Consider the following 22330-nt stretch of genomic DNA (forward strand, 5'->3'; position numbering starts at 1 on the left):
GAACTGTAGCACTGGAAGGAGCCTCAGGGCCATCTAGTCCAGCCCATCGGTAGCGATGGTGTAGGAGACCCTTCACTCAGGGACCCCTGCCAGGGACATCCAGCCTCTGGGCCTCCAATGAAGGTGAGTCCACCACCTCAGGCCTCTCCCTCCTCAGCCATACGGGTTGTGTGCCTTCACTCTGCCTGCTGCTCAGAGTGCTGCCCTGGCACCTGCCTGGTCGGTCACCTGCCCAGCTGGCTCCTTCCCAGCCAACCCTTGCTATGGCAGAGAACCAGGGGTCATCTTCTAGGGCAGAGCAGGGGCCAAAGCAGGAGCTTCACAACAGCCCTGCAACTGGCCCCAAACATCCAACCGTCAGCTCCCCTTGCAGTGGTCACTCTGCTTCCATGGTCTGGAGATGGACGAGGGGCTGGAGAGAGCAGAGGAGAGAGGCTGCTGGGGACAAATGTGGGGAGGGGGAGAGCACCCCTTGCCAGGTGCCATGAAGACCACCACAAGAGGGGTCTTCCTGCCAGCAAGCCCACCAGGCCATCTCTGGAGGCAAGTCCTCTTGTTGATCTCAAAGTGGAATGGGCACTTGCATGCATTTGCACATAAATGTATGCACAAACAGAGGGGGCTTCAAAAATGCTAAGCAGGGTCTGAAGGGCCACATTCCTGTCAACATTTCACAGCAGAAAACCTGATGGACATGTGTGGCCAGAGGGGGTGAAAATGGCAAAAGGCGTCAACAAGGAGGGAAAGCAAATGGGGGCAGCTGGAGTAAGGTGAGGACGAAGGGGGAAAGTGCGCTGGGGAGAAACTGGGACAATTGGAGGGCTGCTGACCATGGGATTAAGGGCTGAGGATCAAGAGCTACTACCATCCCAGGAAAATTGGGGAAATTGTGGGGCAGCCATTCGGGGGCTGGGGGCAGAATGGGAGGCATGCCAGCTGGCTCCAGGTCCCCCTCCTCCTCCTGAAGGCGGTTTCTGGAGGGCCTGATCCGGCCTGGCCTGGCTTTCCTGCCCTATGGCCGGCTGGTGCTGCCTCTTTGCAACCCCACTTCCTCCTTCTTGCTCTCTCTCTTCCACCTGGGACTCTTCGCAAGAAACACACACAGCCCCCTTGCTTCGCTATTCCTGGTGCAAGAGCCCAGGAGTGGGTCCAGCGGAAGGGCGCGGGCAGAAGTGGAGAAACCCAGGAGGAGGAGGCGACTGCGCTTGGCCAGAGGCACCCCAGTGGACTGGGAGGGAGGGATGTAGCTCCCATCATCCCCCGCCAGGCTGCCAGCAGGCGAAGGATGGCAGCTATGGCCATTCACAGGAGCAGCAGCAGCAGAGGGGGACCTCTCCTGGGTCCCTTCTGGGAGAAAGGAAACTAAATCAACACAAAAGGACAGGAGGCTCCTCTTTTCAGGTGAGGCAGGGCTCGCTTTATGGTTCCAAAGCACCTTGGCGGCAGAAGTCAGTCACGGAGAGAGAGGGGGGAGCGGGGATGAAGGGCCCCGCAGTCCCTCGGTGCTCCTTTGGAAGAAGAGTCCCAAAGGCCTCTCGGGACCGTCGCTTCCTCACAGGCGGCCGGGGATGATGGGCTTGCTGCAGTCCCTCCCTGGGCCGGCGCTAGGGGCCGCTGCTTCCGCCGGGGTTCGAGGCCTGGCTCCGCCGCTCCCTCTGCTTCCGCTGCCGCTGCTGCTCCAGGGGCCCCTTCCAGACGTAGAGGCCCCCCGAGACGCCGAGGACGGCGGCCAGCAGCACCTGCCCGAAGCTCAGCCTCCTGCCCATCCTCCTCCTCTTCCTCCGACGGAACTGCGCCGCTTGGACTCCGCCCCGGAACTCGCACAACGGCCGCTCTAGCCACGCCCACCCGGAGGCTCGGACCCGACTGCGCAGGCGCCGCCCCTCATCTCTGCTGGCCCGGAGCGCCCTCTAGCGGAGCGCGAGGGGAAGGGGCGGGCCTTGCCCCGGAAGCGGAAGTCTCGGTGATCGAGTCCCGCACCTGGAGCTATGGAGCCGAGTCCGAGAAACCCCCCAGCGCGGCTCCGGAAGCGGAAGTCGGTGTTGTACCGACCCGAGACCCCCGCCACCGGAGACCTCGTGAGATGGAGAGCCGGTGAGGGAAAGGGAGGGAGGAGGCCCGAGTGGCCGACCTCGCAGGGGCGTTGTTGGCGGGCTGGGGGCGCCTTCGCCCTTGGTCCCCTCGGTCTCTTCGGCAGGCGCTGGTCCCCGGACTCTGGGCGAAGGGAGGCTGGGCTGCAGGCTCGGACCGAAAAGGCGGCCATCGGGGTTCATTGCATTCTGTAGGAGAGTTCCAAAGACCTCAGGCCCCTTTCCTGCAGCCACTTCAGGCAGCCAGCATTGCCCCCACCCCCGAGTCCTTTGGGCCTCATGATCTGCCTCCCCGCAGGAAGAGGCGCTCGGCTGGCCAAAGGAGCAAAGGAGCCTGGGCTTCCTCGGTGGCTGCTCCCCAGCCTTTCCAGTCAGCTTGGCCTTCACAAAAGGCAGCGATGGGCAACCGGCCTTGGGCCTGGGGGCAAGAAGGCTCCACTTGTCTCCCATTTTCACCTCAGTGTGTCCGCCTGAGGCGCTCATCTGCTCTCCTTCTCTTGCAGGGCTTTCCGGAGAAAAGGCCGGCCTGGCCATGCTGACCATAGCCGTGCGGCTCCTGAACTGCTCCCTGGTCCAGACCAGCTTCGTCCCAGATGAGTACTGGCAGTCGCTGGAGGTTGCCCACCGCATGGTCTTCAAATATCCCTTTCTGAATGGGGCAGTTCCCTCAAAAGTCCACCTCCTTCCCCAGAAGAGACTGTGAAGCAGAGGCACCTGGGAGTCCTTTCTTGGGCTCCATGGGGTTGCACTGAGTCCTCTGCCAGGGACGCAATCTGGGAACGCCTGGCATGGCCCCTTTGCTCAAATGAGCGGATCTGCCTTTGGTCAGGACCTGCACAGGAGTCGTCATAGGAGACCCCTGGGCACTTTGTCAATTAGTCCCAGTTGGTTTGTTTGGGCCACTCTTGGTGGCTTAGACATCAGCTGTACAGGGCATCCCAGGGGCAGCTTTGTTGGACCGAGGGTTTTCCTAGGACTGCTGCAGGTGTCTCCATTCTTGCCTGAAACAGGCGGCCTTAAGGGCCTGCCATGGGCGCAGGTGTGGGTTTTGACAGTCCTGGGAGATGGCTTTGCAGCAGAGCAGGATTTAGGTTTTGAGGGGCTGGGTTGAGTTCAGTATCAGGCAAGGATGTGGCCTCAAGTAGAGACTGAGGGGATTTCTGTCCAGTCACAGCTGACTCCTGTTACCCCTATGTATAAGAAGGCTTCCTTAACACTGCTAATTATGGCTTCTTGACCTGGGAGTGGGCAGAAGGTCTCCGGAGCCATCTCTACCCTCTGCTCTTTGCGAGCGTCTACAAAGGGCTGCACCTGCTCCAGGAGGACAACGTTCAGCTCCTGGTGAGTGGGACCAGCGGTCATCCTAGGACGGCCAGAAATGCTTGCAGGCTCCTCTGATCTGGACGTGTCAGCAGAGCCTCAGGCCTGGGTGTATTGTCTCCCTGATAGGGCCTGGCCTGATAGGAAAGTGGCATTCCATCACTGAGGCCTTGAAAGTCTGGAGGGAAGGCTCCCTGATGTCCAGGCAGCTGAAATGTCTGCTGCTCCTCTCGGTCTCTCTCCCTCATTTTTTCCTCACACCATCCTCGCCCATTACAGATCTGGCTTCCTAGGATTGTCCAGGCCCTTCTAGCAGCAGTGGCCGATGTGAAGTTATACTCCTTAGTGAAGCAACTGGATAACGTGGAGGCTGCCAAATGGGTGGTGAGTCCTAGCCCCCTTCCTCTTGCTCAGACGCCTGCTCTGGAGTGGGACAGAATATCTCACAGAAGAGGGAAGATGCTGGAGCCGCCTGGGAGGCTGTGAGGTTCCTACTGTCTTCTGACGCCTTGTGACTCTGCCAGGAGCATTACCCTGCCCAACTCTTCTCTCCTCCTGCCTTGGTTTCAGTACTTCTGCCAGTTGTCTTCTTGGTTCACATGGTACTGCTGTACCAGAACTCTAACCAACACCATGGAAACAGTCCTCACCACCTTGGCCCTTTCCTACTATCCCATGGAAGGCACGAAGATGGGGAGCAGGTGAGACATGTCTTGTCACAGTCAGAGGGGCCCTCCCTCGTAATTGCACTTTTAATGATTGCAGGCCTCAGGAGGTGTCTGCCAGTGTTATGGCACTTATGCTCAAAATGTTGGCAAGCATGCTTGGGTTACCCACCCCCTGCAAAAAATACTTAATCATTTTCCATCTACAAAATAGCTGCTACTTTGAAAGAATTGTCTTCTGGTGGCCAAGCACTTACTGTGCTGCTCCAGAACCCCACCCCCCACCCCGAATGAAGTCCTTCCATTACTTTGAGCTTTGGCCAGGCATGGACACTTTCTGGCTGGCTTCTACAGGTCAAGAACTCTCTGTGGCATGTGCTTTGAGGAAGGGGAAGTGGCCATGGACTTGCTCTTTTATAGCCAGAATTTGGTTTTGGATTTTTTGATGATGTCAAGCCATAACACCATCCCCACAGAGTGGTACCCAGGCCTGTCTTTCCTATCTATAACATGTTGGTCCTGCTTCCCAGACTCAGGGCAGCTGAGAAGAGATAGCCAAAGGTGGAAGCCTTGCACCCGCTCTCCTTGGCATAAGCCATGCTGAAGGCGGGAGGGGGGGGCAGTGCTATAAAGGAGCAAAGCACGCTTCATTTGTGGAAATGCAGCACACCCTTCTTGCTGGCTATGTCAAAGCTGTCTTGGGCTTCCCAGTGGCCCTCAATGTGTTTGCCTCTTCTCCCCAGCCTTCACTACTTGACCCTAGCAGCACTGGCGTTCATTATCCGCCCAACTGCAGCCATCCTCTGGGTTCCTCTACTGCTCTGGCACTTTTGGAAAGAGCATCGGAAGTGGCATCTCCTTCTCCTGGGTTACATCCCAGTGGGGTCAGTGGACAGCAATAATCCAAATAGAGCTAAAAGTGTGATAAGGTGGCTATAAGATAGCAGGTCCAAAGCATTAAGAACTAGGCAGATGTGGCATCTCTCACCTCTTGGTGCAGGCAACCACAAATTGTGGACTGCAGCCTCAGGACTGTCAGCAGTTGCTGGTAGCCACAAGTTGTGGGGGGGGCAGAGACCTTTTCTTATCTGGTGGCACCTGGGGCGGGTGGTGCATCTTTGACCTTAGGTGGTGAAAGAGCACCAGGTTAACATGGCGCAGGTTGGTGCTGGGAGGAAGACTTCTATGTTCAGCCTGGTGTATGGCGAGGAGAAAGCATGTGAAGCAGGAAGGTTGGAGGGGAGCAGTTGGGACAGCGTAGTTATTTCATGCCATGGGGGCATTTTTTGTTTTTTAACAGCCTAGGGACCTTGGGCACCTCTTTAGTCATTGACCGAGTATTTTTTGGCAAGGTAAGTGCCGGTTCACTCATGAGTCCTGTCCCTGCCTGGCAGCAGGACTTTGTGGGAGGCAGATCACTCAACCTTCATCTTCCCCCCCCCCCGCCCAACATCTCTGCTAGGGAATGTCTTGCAGTTCATGGCAGTGCTGAGAATGAGGGTGGGCAGGTTAGATTTGCCAGCATAGGTACCCTCGGTCCTGCTGCAAGGCCCAAAGTGGGAGCTGGCCTCTGTTGCCTTCTCCCAGGGCAACAAGCCCTCATTAATTATGGTAGAATCCTTCCTGCTCTACTAAAGGTGGGTGACAGTTGGGGGAACTGATGGTCTGGATGAAAAGCATTGCTTGCTGAAGGCATTTCCCTTGGAAAGTGTCAGGGGGATAAGTGGGAGTAATGCAAGTAAAGCCAAATGGCTAAAAGCAGGGGCCAGAAGACCACTCTCCTTCTCTTTCTGCTCTGCTTCTCTGTCGACTAACCTGCCTGCCTTTGCCTCCTTCCTCCTGCAGTGGGTTGTGGTTCACCTGAACTTTGTGAAGTTTAATGTGCTGCAGAACTTGGCCACCTTCTATGGATCCCATCCATGGCACTGGTACTTGACGCAGGGCTTGCCGGCCGTCTTGGGCCCTCACCTCCCCTTCTTCATTCATGGCTGCTTCCAGGCACCCAGAAGGCACCACCTGTTTCTGGTCGTGGTGCTCTGGACAGTTGCAGTATACAGGTATGTCTCCTGCCATGTTGTTCTAGTTAAAAATTGTTTGAGGTTCATTGGCTTGCATCCTGCTGTTAGGCATTGCCAGCACTTAGCATGAAAGGAAGAAACATTGTGGGTGGGAGGGAGAAGGGAAAGAAAACCTTGTTGAGATGAGCTGGTAGCAGGCTGTGATGTTGAGGAATCAGGTGCTGGCTCATCCCCAGTGGGGATGGAGGAGGGCTGGGCCATTTCATGCAAGCTTCCTCTTGAATTGGATAGGAACGTTGGGGTCCCAGCAGTCACAGAGCCCCCAAGGTTTGACTCATGGTCTGGATGTCAGCCTCCCTCTATGTCTAACATAGTGTTGCCATGCTGATGCTGCTGGTGAGAGGTGGACATAAGACCTGCTTGTCCCACTTCAGGGGCAGAAGGGCTACAGCTAGACTGGCAGTGGTAGCAGCAACTCCTTTTCCTCACAGCTGCATTTGGAGGGGGTTGTGGTGGCCCTATCAGTGAGCCTGTTGCCTTTCTCCTGCTGGCCCTTATGCAAGACCTGTTGTGTCATTGCAGCAGAGCAGGAAATGGCTGGGAAGAGGAGGCTGGGGAGGGGATACCTTTTGGCTTTTCCCCGTGAAATCCTTTCTCTTTGTTTGCAGCATGTTGGACCACAAGGAGTTCAGGTTCATCTACCCAGTGCTGCCCTTGTGCATGGTGTTCTGTGGTAAGTGTTTTGCCCTGAGATGGCCTCTGTGCTCCTTTCAGGACAGGTGTGGCCTCACAATGAAGTGTCAAAGCAGAGCTGGCTGTCCCTGAAGGAGAGTTGTAGTAGGGCAGTGTGGTCTGTCTGAAAAGAGGGGAAATGTCACATAGACAAAAGATGAGGTGCTATGCAACTGCAAGGAATTTGAACACGACTGGTTGTTTTTGATGAAATGTGAATGCCACTCTTGAGGGTTGTCCACATGCTTAACAATTTGTGCCAAAATGGTGATGTTGAGCATCCTGGTTTAAATGAAAATGGGTCAGAAAGACTCTAGTGGCAAAGAATTGTTTTTATTACCTTGGATTTGCTAAGACCACCTTCTTTCACAGTGTAAAATGTGTGCATCCCCATTTTAGACACTGGGCTTCTCATACAGATTTATTGGGCAAATCAGAGAGGCAGAGGGATCAAACCCAAGGAAAGGGCACAGAGACTTTCTGTGTCTGCTGAGGCGCACTCTCCTTCTCTCCCTGGCAGGGCATTCACTTAACTACCTCCAAAGGGGAAGGAAGGCGGCTGTCTGCTTCTTGCTGGTTTCCAATGCGCTGCTGGCGCTCTATACAGGTTTAGTGCACCAGCGCGGGACCCTCGACGTCATGGGCCACTTGCGAGGGCTCTGTCAGAGCAGTCCTTCCCAGAAACCAGCCTCTGTCTTGATGCTGATGCCCTGCCATTCCACCCCCTATTACAGGTAAGAAGAGACCCCTCTGCCCTCCACCTGGATGGGTGGGACCCAAGGAACACCCTTGGATCCAGCTGCCACTGAGACAGTCATAAAAGGACTTGGTCCAGGTAACTCCTGACCTCATCAGCTCAAAGGGATCCCATGTTTGACATGACACCCTCTTGTGCACAACAGTTTGTCTGGGCAGATGAGCCGTGTTCCCCATCTTGCGTTCTGCACAGTCCTTTCCTGCACAGTCCTTTCCTGCCTGTAAGTGCCCCCTCCTGAACAGAGATTGTCCATGGCAGAGCAAGGGAGTCATACCTGTCCTCCTCCTGATTACCAAGGTGTGTCGGGGTGGTCTTGCTTGAATGTAGGGAGTCTTTCCCATTGCTCAAGCAGCTCCCCACCACCACCCAAGGAGCCTGGGGAGGCAGTGATGTTTGTGGCCTGCGGGGCTCCCTGGCAGGCTGCTCAGCCACCTCTGCCAATTCCTGAGGGCCTCTTTCCCTCCTTTCTCCCTCAGCCACATTCACTGCCCATTACAGCTGAGGTTTCTTCAGTGCCCACCAGACTTGACTGGAAGGACAGATTACCAGGATGAAGCGGATTTGTTCTACTCATCCCCTCTTGACTGGCTCCAAGAAGAGTTTGTTGCCAACACTTCGCTGCTTCCCTCGCACATCGTCTTCTTCAGTGTGCTTGAGCAGGTCTGTCATGTGCCAAACCATTCTTGCCTCTCCTCCAGTCCTGGAAGGTCCCAGGTGCTCAGGGAAGCCAGGTGCGGGCACACATGTCTGTTAATCCCTTTGGAGCCAGGCACTCAAATGCAGGGTGTTTGTTAACCAGTCTCCACTCAATTGAAAACTTTTAAAGTTTATGATCTGTGAGTTACTCAGCAACAGAATTAGGTTAGAAAACTGCAAACATGTTTAATAGCATTAGAAATGCCTGTAATGGTATCGGAGAGACAACACCACTAATTTCAAAATGAAACGATGTGTCATATAAATGTTAAAGTGTATTTTGTACTTCTAGGGCATATCACCATTTCTTGTTTCACACGGTTATGAAAAGGATGCTACATTCTTTCACACCCATTTACCTGAAGGACGAATTGGAAGTCATGTTTATGTTTATCAAAGGAATCAAAAGCAGCGCTGAGAGGCCCATCCATCAAACCTTGCTGGGAATATACCTGGGATGCGCCCAGCAGAACATGCGCCCTTCCCGCTTGACCACAAAGGGCCCACACCTTTGGCCTTGCAACACAACCACCTGCCAGGATCCTTCCTCTCAGAGACTTCCTTCCTGGACAGAGTATGGACAGCTATACAAACTTTTATAAATAAAAAGCCTGTTTTTCCAACCACATCTTTATTCTTCTTCTACCATTTGGAGATAGATGTGCAAGAAAATTCAAATGCAAGTCAGCAAGCTGATCAGAAAGCAGCACACAAGAAGCGAGCGAATGAACAGGTTCCACTCCAGCACCACCACAAAAAGATTAAGTAAGCAGGTTAAAACAGACGGGCTTCTGACTGGCATGAGATGAAGTTAGTACACTGAAGTATTACTTTGCATCTGAATCACAACGGCCAAGAAGCTTATTTTACGAACACACACACAAACTACTGCTCACCCAGTTCATTTATTGCAATAGTAGAGCTGCACCTGCGTCTCCCCAGAGCAGAGAGGTGGGTTGGGGGGAGTGTGCCCTGGGTGGTTCAGAGGAGAGCATCAGCTGCCTCCCCACACAGAGGGTCATGTCTTTGCCTTCCTCTCACTGGGCTCCTGACAACAAGGGCTGTTTAGTACTTTGCCTGGAAGGGCATTTGACCCACTTCTATCTCCAGGTTTGCTGTGTGTCTCCCGTTGGTGCGCCCTTGTTTATGCCACCGGCCTTCTCTCTTGAAGCGCTGTTGGTGCTTCGGCACATGTCTTTTTTGTGGGCCACTTTGAATCTGCATGAAAGGTAAGGCAGGGTGGCTAAAAGGAGAAGAACAGACAGGCCATTAGTTCACGTCAGATATTACATCCATTGCTACAACTCATTCTTGAGGCAACTTTTAAAAAATACTGACCAACCCCAAAGTCAACGCATTGTTTTTGATAAAGCAAGTGGAACCTTGAGAAATTGGGAGCTCTTTCCTACACTGTTTAATGTACAGAAATGAAACTGGTAGGGAAAAATCAAAACACTTCCACAGGGACTGTGTCTCCTGAACCCAGAAGGAATGCCCCCAATCCCTACTCCCACCCAGGGCTTCCTTGGCATGCCCACCGCTGAGGAAGACTGGCACATTCTTTGGCCAGCCCAGCAGGAAAGAGGAGCAAGCAGTCTTCTTGCTCTCACCTGGGTCCATATTGAGGAGCTGGTTCATAGTGGAAGTAATATTGGTAGATGTATTTATCTAAGTCTTCAAACACTCTGTCGCTGTTCCCATGGTACTCTTTGATGTCTTCTAGATAATCTTTAATGTCATTAACAAAGTCTGTGAACAGCATTTGATCGTGGATGAAAACACCATTGCAGAAAAACTGGTTCATAAAACCCTCCAGTTCCCTCCAGTGATGGAAGTTGTCTACTTCTTGCTGCAAGTACTTGTGCATTAACTGGTTAAATTCATCGGCCCGAATTGGGTCCAGGACTTTGTCAAAGAGGCTGACAAACTCTTGGTGGGCACAGTCAAAAATCCCTGTGCAGCCCTTGTGGGCTGTGCGAGTCTTCCTGTTGTAAGTGGGGCGCTTGAGGCACCTGGGGGCAGTGGGGTCCTTGGCTCGCCTTCCCTCACCCCACTCCCTCTGGCCCCCAGGGGCCCGGTGGTGTGGACCCTCGTGGGAACAGCTTGCCGTTTTCCTTTCCCGCCCAGTCTCCTGCCGTTTCTCAGCATGCCATTTCTTCTCTCTCTCTTCAAAGATATTTTGGGTCGTGTCCTTGAAGTGTCTGAAGGTGGACTTTACAGAATCTGAGAACTTTCTCAAGTTCTCCTTCACAGCTTCTTTGGCCTGTTTGATTTTCTCTTTGTGGTGCCTCACAAATTCCTTTGTGGAGTTCTTCATGGCATCAAAAGTCTCTTTCATTGAGCCAAAAAAGGTTGCTTTTGGCTTCTTTCTGGCCTTGCCTGTCCCCTTTCCAGCTGGCTGCTGTCCTTTGCCTGCTTGCCCTTGCTTCTCAGCATGATCCTTGGCCTCTACATACAGCTTCTCCCACAGGTCCGACCGCTGCTGCTCAAAGCTGAGCTTCTTTTCCAGCTCGGTCAACCTTCCCCGCAGAATTTCTATCTCCTGGTTCTCTGGCAGACCCTCCCCTGCCCCTGCCTCCGGAGCCGCCTGCTGAGCACTCAGCTTCTCCAGTTCTTCCCGAAGAGCCATGGTCAGCTGGCACTCTTTGTCCAGTTCCCTCCGCAGCATCTGTGCCTCAGCCAGTAGTGTCTCCTTCTGTTTCACAAAACTCTGCATGCGATGCTTTTCCTCTTCCAAATGGACTTTCAACTTCTGGTTTTCAGTGGCAACTGGAGACTCGAGGCCTTTGTTTTCCAAGTGCCTTATCTGTTCCCGGAGCTTCCTTAGTTCTTCTTGCAACACAGCCAATGCCTTCTCCTCTTTCTGTAAAGATTCCCTCAAGTGAAGGTTCTCTGATGCCAGGTGGTCCTTCTGGGACTCAAAGGATTTCTTCTCCATCTCTGTCATCAGCAAGCATGCTGCCAAGCCTTCCTTTAGAGACTGGAGAGACAAAGGAGGAGTTAAAGCAATGTTCCAGTACTGGATGAGTAAGTTTAAAAATGGGGTGTGGAGAAGTCACTGCAGCACTTTGCCTACAGATGCATAAACATGACTAGGAAGTGATATTATACTTCCCGTAGAGCCTGCCCAGTGTGAAAGGGAACAGGCATGGGATGCTCCACTATCCAGGGTTGTATAAACCTCCGCTCCAACACACACACAGCTTGGAATGTGCCTTGACCACTTCCAGATGGGCACAAGGATGTGTGTGCTAGTCTAGCAGTTGGTTCATCTGCAGCAACTATGAAGACAATATGATGGCAGCTGTGGTATGGGAAACACCCATGTACCAAAGAACATGGTTGATCTAATGGGGAGCATGGCACTCCCAAGGCTGCAGGTGCTTCCCAACCGAACAGGGCGCACAAAAGACCCACGCTCACAGGGGAGTCCTTGGCCTTTCCACTGATTTACCTTGACACGTCTCCAACCAAGGCAGATCTCTCTGTCCCAAAAATGCAAGGAGTACTTGTGATGGGCTTTCAGCTTGGTTCCCATCCCCATCCGGTCAGCCTGGCTCAGCCAGCCCCCAGCCTCAGAGCCCTGTACATTGTGGCCCTTTCCTCCCAGGGTGCCTGGACTCTTTGTGGCCGACAGGGCCAGGGACTCCGGCAGAGACCACAAATCAGCTGAGGACCTTTCTGCTCTCCCTGGAAACCAAAGAAGCCAAGCCTCCCAATTGAAACGGGCCCTGTCTAGGATTTAGAGCCACTCTGTGAGCAGAGGTCGCCCTTACTTTGCACTCGGTTTTACTTCCTTGTTCCTCTCGGCACTGAATCAGGCTGTCCTTCATACCATTCAGTTCATCTTCATGTGTCTTCTCAACCAGCTGCTGACGTTCTTGGATCTGAACGGTACCTTGAAACAGAAATTCTTATTTTATATCACAATAAAAGGGGAAGCAAGACACTTTATCAGATAACACACCTTTCCTCCTCTCTTGAGTTGTGCACTGTACAACTAGTGCATGCCATGATCTTTGTTAGGAAAGCCTGAAAGGTGCAACTTGTAATTGAACCATTGTAGCCCTGGCACACACCTTGAAAGCATGGAGATTGTTTGATAATATGAAAACTATTCCATGAAAATTCTTCATTGCTCTGTGTCCTTAAGGAAGAATACTTGTCCGCAGTGATACCACCGGAAGGAGAGTGCTCTAAGGCTACTGCAGGATCGTGGCTGTCAAAGAACCTCCTCTGTTTGAGGGCCAAAAGCCATGCTTTGAACATGCCAGTGTGCTGAGGCATTCTGTCAAGCTTAGGAGCCCAAGCGGACAGTCTGCATCAGGGGCATTTCCCTCCACAGGCTGCCTGGGTTCTCTTTCTGATCTGCCCCACCTCCAAAGTGCAATCTGCACCCCCCCCCAAAAAAAAACCCTTCACACACAGATACCCCACACTCCCCATTGCAGGCATGCTGGCATGGACTACTTTGCCCAAAGTAAAAGAACAAGCAGGAGTATCAGGCTCAATGGCAAAGCAGAACATTCCAGCCTGGCCACTTACCTTCAAGGATCCCTGAAGACCAAAAGAATGGAGATGTGTCAGTTCTGCTCAAAGGTCATGAAAACAAACAAGATTCTTTGGTCTGTCCCTAGTTCAGATACGAAGGGTAGACAGTGTACTGTGCTACCATTTTTCAGCCCCACAGGTACAAATGGGCAAGTCAGTGTAAAAGAAGAGGTGGCTGGGAAGGGGGAACCATAAGCCAGCTACCCAACTGCATTTATAAAGAATCAGTGGCAACAGGGTCCAATTGCAGCAGTTGCTTCTCCAAGCCCAGAGGGAGCCTAAATGGGAACATGGCTCCAACCTGTCCTTCAGGACAACTACTGCTCCAAACTCTGACGCCACACTTAATGTGGGCTCCATGACATTCTTCCCTCCCCTTTCGACCACCTTCCCAAATCCTTTTTGCTGCCCTGTTTTTAGTGATAGCCCACATCCTCCTGTGACAAAATCTGAAGGTAGCTGATGCCCTGTTTGATCCTCAGGAGCTCTGCAAGGCCACCTGGGCCAAGCCTGAGCCACAGCCCAACCCTTGTATGTCTGGCCAGCACCTGTTTCCTCAACTGGAAACTTTCCAGGCACAGCAAGGGAAAGACACCCCTGTGCCCAAGGAGAAGGAGCAGCACCCTCACACAGAAACGCTTCAGATTTACAAAGCAGGACTGTGACTGGCTTATTTCTGCTGATGCAGGGGAAAGATTCCCCCTGTCACTCACCATAAAAATGTCCAAAGCCCATGCTGACTGCAATCACCAGTGCCAGGATGATGCATCTGTTAAGGCCACTGCTGAACTGATGCTTGGGAGATGGATGTTTGACTGGCTCAGTTTCCTGCTCCCGCGGCGGCACATCCTCCGATTCAGAACTTGAGATGAGTCTCTTCTTGGCCCGCCGACGCCTGAGGGCAGGGCTGGAGTGGTTGCTGGTTTCATCGCTGCTTGACTCTTCACCACTCGGCTGTGATGGGAAGACTGAAAGGCAAGCGGTGTCCATTGCAGAATGTGCAAAGGACCTTCCTGGCAACACAGGACTCTCCTCCTCTCCTTTCCTTCTGGTCCCCATCCTACTGGGCCACTGTGGTGCCAAGCAGCCTGTGGAAGGGCAGGAACTGCCAAAGCCTCCCAGAGTCTTAGACAGCAAAGCCAATGACAAGGAATTATGGGATTCCTAAACCATGACTGGAAACCATGAAGCCCTGTGAGGAACGACTTAGAGAGCTGGGCATATGTATCCTGGAGAAGAGAAGGTTAAGAGGTGATATGATAGCCCTGTTTAAATATTTGAAGGGATGTCATATTGGGGAAGGAGCTAGCTTGTTTTCTGCTGCTCCAGAGAATAGGACCCAATGGAGCAATGGATGCAAGCTCCAAGAAAAGAGATTCCAGCTCAACATTAGGAAGAACTTCATGACAGTAAGAGCTGTTCAACAGAGGAACACACTCCTTCCTCGGAGTGTAGTGGAGTCTCCCTCCTTGGACGTCTTTAAACAGAGGCTGAGTGGCCATCTGTCAATGGGGATGCTTTGATTGAGAGTTCCTGCATGCCCGGGGGTTGGACTGGATGCTCCTTGCGGTCTCTTCCAACTCTACGATTCTACGATCTGCTCTGCAGATCATGGCCTAGATGAGGGCACTTCTCTTGTGGGAAGCAAAGGACCTGCCTCATGCGCGTTCTGTCCTTGAAACCACATTGCACATCACGCAGCTGCCTCCAACCTAAATGCAGATACTTTTTTTTAAGGATCAGAAATTCAACACCAGTTGATGCATTACATTTAGGATTAGCACATTCCAACAACTAGTTATTTGGACAGTGGCTGTACTTTCAAATTGCATCAGAGCCCTGCCTGGCAATTCACCAAGAGCCACTGTCCTGCCACACAAGTGCATTAATCCTTTGAAGGATTGATTTAACTATCCAAGGAGAGTTCTTAGTGCCTTCACCTGATCATAGCCATGGCAGAGGCAAGCCATGCAAATGGCAACGACAGAGCTGACTGCTGTCCTAGGCTGCCTCTGGGGCTGTGAGAGGTTCTGCTCTGTGGCTCATGTCACCAGGCAGCCGCAAAGGCCCTGCATCCAAGACACAGTTGGCTGACTGTCTCATAAAGAGGAAAGCTGGAAAGTGGCTCTGAGCAAAGGCACACACTTCCAAAAATGTAGGGAGAAGGAGAGAGCAGGAGACCTATCCACCACTAACCCAAGGGGGATTCAACAAGTAGCCCATGCATGTGCAATAGGACAAATCAGGCATGAATCACTCCACTTTCAAGCACAGGACAAATGGGCAAATAAGTGCAAACAAGAAAGACCCAAAAGGAGCAATCTGGCCTGTCTGGAATGTTAGATTATCAACCAAGAGGGTTTAGCTGGTTGTTCCTATGGCTGTGTCCTGCCATAAACAAAGGGACTGCTGTGGCACTCTCCTTTCCGTTGCCCAGCTTTCCTCCTCCCCACTTTGCGCTGCCCTCTGGCCCTTCCTTCCCTCGCTTCCAGAAGAACCGTCAGCGACATTTTGAATGCTCTGTTTACATCACACAAGCAAAGCATCACACAGCAAGCCCCAAACCAGTCTGGTCTGGTCACCCTGCCTTCGTTTGCTGACTCAACTGCTTACCCCATCCACTTACACACACCGGGATCTTCCACAGCATCTCCAACCAACAGGCTTTTGCATACAAAACAGAAGGAAGAGATTTAGTCCTTGGCCAACCAAGAAAACACAACTAAGGAGGCCGAACATTACCAGGAAGGTTGGCCCTGCGGAGATGAGCTGCAAGCCACTGACTGCTACCCTCTCTCCAATGAACCAAAGTCTGGCAGTACTAGGATCGCACACACCCCCAAACCTGAGGCCTCCCTTTCTGGCTGCTATGAGGAACATGTGAAGTTAGGCTGGCAACTGGCACTCTGGTCCAACCCAAGTGGTTCTCCTTCAGCAGCCAGAGAGGACCCCTGCACCCCTCAACTGCTCCATTTGGGTCTTCTTTGTGGGTTTTAAAAGTCAGGGAGAAGAGAGGAAGACATAGAAGATTTCCAAGTGCCATGGCCTTGGCCTCAGAGATAGAGAAGAACCAGCAATATCTGGAGCAATAGACTTGATCCCTTTTCCCACTGCCATTCCTTCTCCTTTTGTGTCATATGTCTTTTTTCGATTGTGAGTCTGAGGGCAGGGAACTCTCTAGTTAAGAATTTGGCAGAAGAATGGGGTACAAATACCGTGAATGATTGAATGAGCAAGATGCACTCTTCAGAAAGTGCTCTGCCATGCAGTGCCTTGGCAGGTTTGGCTAGCAACTTTGAGTGCTGCTTGTAGCACATTTTTTTTTTTTGGGGGGGGGGGGGAGATCTATGAGACCATTCTGGAAGAAAGGGATGGTATAAATTCAGTAAATAATAAATCTTCTCCAAAACCTTGTTTGTATTTTGTAGCTCAGTTTATCAGGACTGGCTTTGTAAACATCCTGGGTACATTTTGGAGAATTCCGGGCAGTAATATCAAAAACTATTTATACAATATTTAACAATAAAAAACAAATCTCACATAGAGGGAATAATTTTCTTCCATCTGAAATTGCTTGTTTTATTGCTTATTTTACAACAGAGGAGGGCAACGTCTAGCCTCTCGACCACATGCAGCCCCCAGGACTGTTTTTGTGGCCTTCAGGGGTCAAACATGTTTTTTTTTTAAAATACTTTTTGTCCCCGAATGCCCTCCTCTCTTGGGGCTGGAGGGGGACAGTCACTGTACCTTGTCCCTCCCCCAGGCCTTCTTTAAAAACCAAAGTAAACTTCTGGTCAATTCCAGTTTAGTCCTTAATCTCCCAAGTTGCACAACCCTATTTTAAAATGTAAATTGAATGTATGCTGTTATGGACCAGAAAGTAGGCTTGAACTCCATCTGCCAGGAAGAGTTTCATGTTTCAAGAGGTTAAACATTAATTCTCAGCTTCTGTTCTGAAAAAGAGCACCATTTGTACCTGGACAAATATGAAATATTTTCATTCTGAACTAGCATTCCAGTTGTTGTGACACAGAAGTCAAGCATGCTTGACATGGGTAATGTTTTGCCCTGGGATTTCCACTGCTGGGGCTAGAGGACTCCTTGCACCCTTCTGCCTCCTCTTGTCTACAGATAACAGGCTGATGTTGCAGATGGGGTTGCCAGATCAAAAGCACCAGTGTCTAGAAAGTATTTTAGGGCCAGGACAACCCCCCACCCCCACAAACAGGAGCTGGGGGGACACCCAGGGCAGGATCAGGCTCTTCCTCTAGAAAGCAGCACCCCGCTCTTCGATATGGAATAAAGGGACCCACAGAATTCATCACTAGCCCAGCTGGAACGGGGCTAAACCAGCTTCTCCAGCTGTTAAAAAGGTGTGACAATTGATGGAAATGTGGAGTCAAGGCCTCTTTAGGGAGCTGCATTTGGGGGACTCGAAGCCAGTGCCATCCTCTTAACCAGAAAAGTACCAGGAAGGAGGCAAAGAAACTGGCACAAATGGGCAAGGAAGAGCCAGTTCCTGTCCTGGGTGTCCATCCAGCTGCAGAAAGCAGCATCCTGCTTTTCCATACTGGCTAATTGATTTAAAGGACCCACAGAATCCATCATTGGACCAGTTGGTATGGTGGATTCTCATGTTCACTCTTGGCAGTGGAGGGGATGGACCGCCAGCTGACTTGCATCCTGGCCATTCCTGCTCTCCTGGAGTTAATTAATTCTCTATGTCTCCGACTGCTGCAGTGACTAAGGATGGCATCTCTCCTCTGAATGCCTTCCTTAAGTCAGTGATGGGCTGGATGAGGGAAAACAAACTCAAGCTGAATCCAGAGAAAACGGAGGTGCTCGCGATAGGTGCCCCTATCCTTGACGGGGACACACTCCCCCTGAAGAATGAAGTTCGCAGTTTGGGAGTACTGGACTCGTCTCTACAGTTGACATCTCAGGTGGAGGCGATAGCCAGGAGTGCATGGTATCAGCTTCAGCTGATACGCCAACTGCCTCCCTACCTGGCTCAAGGGCACCTTGAAACAGTACTACATGCGCTGGTAATCTCTCGTTTAGATTTCTGCAATGCGTTCTACATGGGGCTACCTTTGTACCAAGTTCGGAAGCTCCAACTGATTCAGAATGCTGCAGCCAGACTGATCACCAGGACACCAAGATCAGACCACATTACACCGGTGTTGAAAGCTCTATATTGGCTGCCGATTAGCTTCTGGGTGCAATACAAAGTTTCGGTTATTACCTATAAAGCTCTACATGGCCTGGGCCCAAGTTACTTAAGGGAACGCCTCTCCCTACATAATCTGCCCCACACCCTCAGAACATCTGGCACAAAAATATTGGAACAACCCAAAACCAGGTTGTAGAGCATTTTCTGCAATGGCCTCTAGACTCTGGAAGAATTTACCGGAAGAGGTCCGTCTTAACCCTTCCTTGGAAGCCTTCAAAAAGGCACTGAAGACGGATCTCTTCCGGCAGACCTATCCAACGGATCTCCTCTAATCTGATTTGTACATCTGAATATATGACCTTATGGCTGAGCAGCACTGCTCCTTTTCCCTTTTAATTTTTATTTCTTGGATTGATGTTTTTGAATTATGTATGTATTTTATGATGTTTTTACTGCTGTAATCCCGCTTCGATCTGAAGGGAGAAGCGGGAAATATAAATAAAATTTTATTATTAATAATAATAATAATAATAATAATGGGGAGCACATACCTGTTTCTGGCTGGCAAAAGGTGTACTGGCTGCTGGAGGAAGAGCCCATGTTGAAGTCTTCAGAGGCTGAGGGCTCCTCGTCCCCACAAGGCACAAGCCCTTCATGGCTTCCGATTTCGCTTCCGATTTCTTCTACCTTTGGTGCTTCCAGTGTCACAATGTCTGAGTCGTCGCTAATAGCCCCCACGCAGGTATTGTCATCCGGCAATTTTCCTTTCTCATCCTTGGACAAAGTATTAAAGCACAGGCATAAGCGCTCCAAAAAGAGCACTAGGCTAGGAGAGCAGGAAAGTTTGAAAGAGGAACAGTGAGTTTGCGTCTTCTTCTCTTGAGCCTCTGAAGGAGGCGTTTCAGGGGCTCCAGCTAAGGTTTGGGTCACTATGCTTCAGCCTGGGCAGCACTGAGTTTCAAGCCATGCCTGGATAGCTCTGCCCCACAGACAAAAGAAAGGGGAGGGTTGTTTTGGGCAGAATTGTAAATAACCAGCGTTTCCTTAAAACTTGCAATTATGAAGAAAAGAAATACCAGACCTGGCTGTTGGCTTCTTATTTGTTTTTCCTCCTCCAACTTAAATATAAAACAATGATATCAACAGAATGTTGCCTGAATACTGTTAATCTCAAATGTTAAGACCTGGACCAAAAATCTGACTCCCATTCATCACATTTTTAAATCTCCTTGTTCTCACCTAACTTCCCTGGAAAGAGAGAAGTGAGGGGACCCAGGGACTATGGTTTTACAACACACACACCCCTTCAGTGCTGTCAATGCAGATGCCACGGGGGGGGGGCATACTTCATCTCTTCTGCGTCCTCTCTTCTTTCTCTCTTGACCTTCTACTGACAACCAGGATTCCTCTTCCGAAACCACTGAACCCCCCTGGCCCCGAGATGGGCAGCGTCCGCCCGCACCCTCCGCCTGCCCTGAGGCCCTGGCTCCCCATCACCTGCCTCTATGGAGCCACCACTTACCTCAGGGACGGTCTTGGCGATCTCCGAGTGACTCTGGTCTGCTATGACTGAGACATCTCCGTGGCCAAATTCAGCTGCGAGAACAAACGTTTACTATGTACAGGGTACATACTGCCCCCCAATTCTTGTGTGTGAGCAACTCTGGCTCTGCCCAGGGCTGAGCATCCCTGCGGGGAATCAGAGAGTGCCCAGTTCAAGGGCAGGTGCCACCATGAAGGGTCTCTCTCAGCATCCCCCAAAAAGAGGAGGGAAGGCCTAGGGACAGGAGTCCAGATGGGCTTCTGCCATTCAAAGAGAGTGGAAGCCCCTTGACTGAACATCCGCACTGCCATTCAGGACCCACTCTTGGCATGACAGACCCTGGCAGTGCCACCTCACCAGCTCCCTGCATGGCAGGATCAGGGCCCTTGGGTCTCCTCCATCACTACCATGCTAGGATTCTATGGCCTGCAAAGCAAGGCCTAAAGGCAAGGGCCGGGTCCCAGTTTGGCCAAGGCCCTCGGGGCCCCATCCGCCAGTCTGGGGGCTCCCGCTCTCCTGAGCCCTTGCCCAGCCCAGAGGGGGCTTGGGGCCGCGGCAGGGCTTCGTGCCGGGGCTCACCTTCTGGGTCGGTGGCCGGGTCCTGCTTCTGCTGGTGGCGAGGGTCGCTTCCTTGCAGGAGAGGAGGCGGCGGCGGCTCCTCGGAGGGGCCGAGGAGAACGAGGCCTTCTTCGGCTTCAGCATCGGAGCCCTGGGGGAAAGAGAGGAGCCAGGCTGCTCTCGGCCGCGAAGGAGGAGGAGCAGGAGCCTTGGGCCCGTCTCCTGCCAGGGGAGGGGAGGGGAGGGGAAGGTCCGCCTGGCCTCAAGGGAGACCGGGGCCCGGAGGCGAGGGAGGCGGCTCTCTTCCTGGTCCAGGGAGGGAGGGAGGCCAAGGGCTTGGGGCCTTTGAAGGCCCTTGGCAAGGCGAGCCTGGAGCCCCGGGGCCTCCGAGGGAAGGGCCGTGGCGAGCGGCGGCGGCGGAGGAGGAGGCCTACCTCTCGGCCGATGACGGTCCACCCGCAGGAAGAGTCGCTGTCGCTGGCGCTCTCGGACATCTTCCGCGGCGGAAGGCGCAGAGAGCGGCGGGCGGGCGCTTTGCCCTTCTCCTGGACCGGCCTCCCTCCTTCCCTTCCTCGGGCGGCTCCTGGTGAAGCGCCGCCGCTCGGTCTCCTGTCTGCCTGCCGGCCTGCCTACCTTCCGACAACAACAAAGGGGCGATGATGCCGCTGCGCCTGCGCACCGGCCGCGAGGCTCCCTGGGAAGCGTAGTCCTCTGGGGCGCCGCCGAGCGGAGGGAGGGGCGCGCGGGGACTACAAGGCCCAGGAGGCGGCTGCAGCGTCGACAAAGGCCCCGCTGATGACGCAAGGCCGGGGGCGGGGCCGGGATGCTCCGCGGTTGCCTAGGAGACGCATCCTCGGCCACCGCCGCTTGGTCCTCCTCCACATCCTTGGCTTTGGGCCGAAGAGGAGCCTCCAGGTGAGTACCTCCATCCCTCTCTGCCTCTTTTGGGGCCAGGCGCCTCTTCCTTCCTCCGGAGCCGGGAGGAGAGGCGGAGGAAGCTGATGCCCTGTTCTCTCTCTCTCTGGCAGGAAGGGAGGCAGGCAGGGGCCATGGCGGCAGAGCCCCCCTGCGCCACGAAGGACCCCTCTGCCCAGCGGTGCCCTTGCGCCAACCCAGGGAACCCGGTCTTCTCCTGCATGCTGGACCCAAAGGCGCTGCCCTCTGCCCTGCCAGGCGAAAGAGGCCGCCCTCTGGCCCAGGCCCAGCTCCTGCTCTACTGCACCACCTCCAGCGACTACGGCCAGCTGCCCCCGGAGCCCCAGGCGGCGCCCTGCCGGTTCTGCCCCCGGGAGAACGCCTTCACCAACCACCTTCTGGCCTGCGGACGGACGCCCAGCGGTGGCATCAATACCGGCATCAACAGGGGAAGGGTCATCGACCACAAGGACCTGGTCAACACTCTGTAGGGCAGCCTTCCCCCGCTAAGCCAATAAAAGCACCATTTGTGCCCAGGCCTCTCCCAGCACATCTGCTGAGAGTCTTAACATGAGAAAACCTGTTCCTAAAATGGACTCCTTGGATAGATCCTTTACATTTCACTCTAAACCGCAGGATGGGTTGCAATCTTTCCCCGCCAGTGAACCAGGTGCTCCACTGTTCAGGAGCCAAGCCTTGCAGACAAGTTTAAGGTACAATCGTGGGGGGGGGGGGGGGGAACTGACCTCTTCCCTGTCTAAGAAAAGGACCAGAGGACCAGGCTCCAGTTGCCAAGGTCCCCATTCCTACGTCCCAAAAGGGGGCCAGAAATGTCCTCCTCTGGAAGAACCAGTTCCAATAGATTATCGCCATTCTATCCCAAACTCAGTCAAAAGGATTCTTACACCTGAGTGCCATATATACTCAAATATAAGTTGACCTCATGTATAAGTCAAGGGTAAGCTTTGGGGCCAAAATTATGGATTTTGTTATGACCCATGGATAAACCGAGTGTAAAACCTTATAGCAAGGGACCTAAAGGATGAGGCAAAGCAAAACAACGTCAAAAAACTTGTAACATTCCAGCAAAGATGACTCTTTCCGCTCATTCTTAAGGCTGGATGGATGGGAGAGTAAAGGGAGTCAGTGCATCCAGGGCAGAGGACACTCTTGCCTTTCTCCAGGGGAGGATTCCTTCTTTGAAACAAGGGTTAAGATACAGTACTTACATTGACCCATAGATAAGTCGACTCAGGTTTTTTGGGTCAATTTTTGACCTAAATTTCTAGACTTATACATGAGTATGAACAGT

General features: G+C 52.7%; 3 protein-coding genes across 6 annotated transcripts; 2 read left to right on the plus strand and 1 right to left on the minus strand.

The window, feature by feature from the left end:
- The first annotated feature begins 1860 nt into the window (after positions 1-1860).
- Positions 1861-8901, plus strand: LOC149307079 (GPI alpha-1,2-mannosyltransferase 3-like). The gene is made up of 12 exons (XM_089537985.1): positions 1861-2094; positions 2594-2726; positions 3311-3431; positions 3690-3794; positions 3981-4111; positions 4819-4959; positions 5376-5427; positions 5921-6132; positions 6762-6826; positions 7346-7559; positions 8059-8242; positions 8571-8901. Exons 1-12 carry the CDS (start codon positions 1989-1991, stop codon positions 8694-8696), a joined length of 1590 nt encoding a protein of 529 aa, XP_089394111.1. The 5' UTR covers positions 1861-1988; the 3' UTR covers positions 8697-8901.
- Positions 8893-20728, minus strand: LOC149307080 (cell cycle progression protein 1-like). Of its 4 annotated transcripts, XM_089537975.1 has the most exons (10): positions 20538-20728; positions 20125-20254; positions 19525-19598; positions 18554-18776; positions 15443-15493; positions 13543-13797; positions 12824-12835; positions 12055-12176; positions 9889-11258; positions 8893-9521 (listed from the first exon to the last, which is right to left on the minus strand). In XM_089537975.1, the coding sequence occupies exons 1-10, from the start codon at positions 20595-20597 to the stop codon at positions 9344-9346; spliced, it is 2475 nt and encodes an 824-aa protein (XP_089394101.1). In that variant the 5' UTR covers positions 20598-20728; the 3' UTR covers positions 8893-9343. The 4 variants fall into 4 exon arrangements, with proteins under 4 accessions (XP_089394101.1, XP_089394103.1, XP_089394102.1 ...); XM_089537977.1 differs by lacking the exon at positions 15443-15493; XM_089537976.1 differs by lacking the exon at positions 12824-12835.
- A 12-nt stretch (positions 20729-20740) lies between these two features.
- PIERCE2 (piercer of microtubule wall 2) lies at positions 20741-21673 on the plus strand. The gene is made up of 2 exons (XM_089537984.1): positions 20741-21018; positions 21132-21673. The coding sequence occupies exons 1-2, from the start codon at positions 20899-20901 to the stop codon at positions 21507-21509; spliced, it is 498 nt and encodes a 165-aa protein (XP_089394110.1). The 5' UTR covers positions 20741-20898; the 3' UTR covers positions 21510-21673.
- The last annotated feature ends 657 nt before the right edge of the window (positions 21674-22330 follow it).

The sequence above is a fragment of the Sceloporus occidentalis genome, unplaced genomic scaffold, assembly GCF_023333645.1.
Source record: "Sceloporus occidentalis isolate IW3139 unplaced genomic scaffold, rSceOcc1.0.p SCAF_9, whole genome shotgun sequence".
NCBI classification, from domain to species: Eukaryota; Metazoa; Chordata; class Lepidosauria; order Squamata; family Phrynosomatidae; genus Sceloporus; species Sceloporus occidentalis.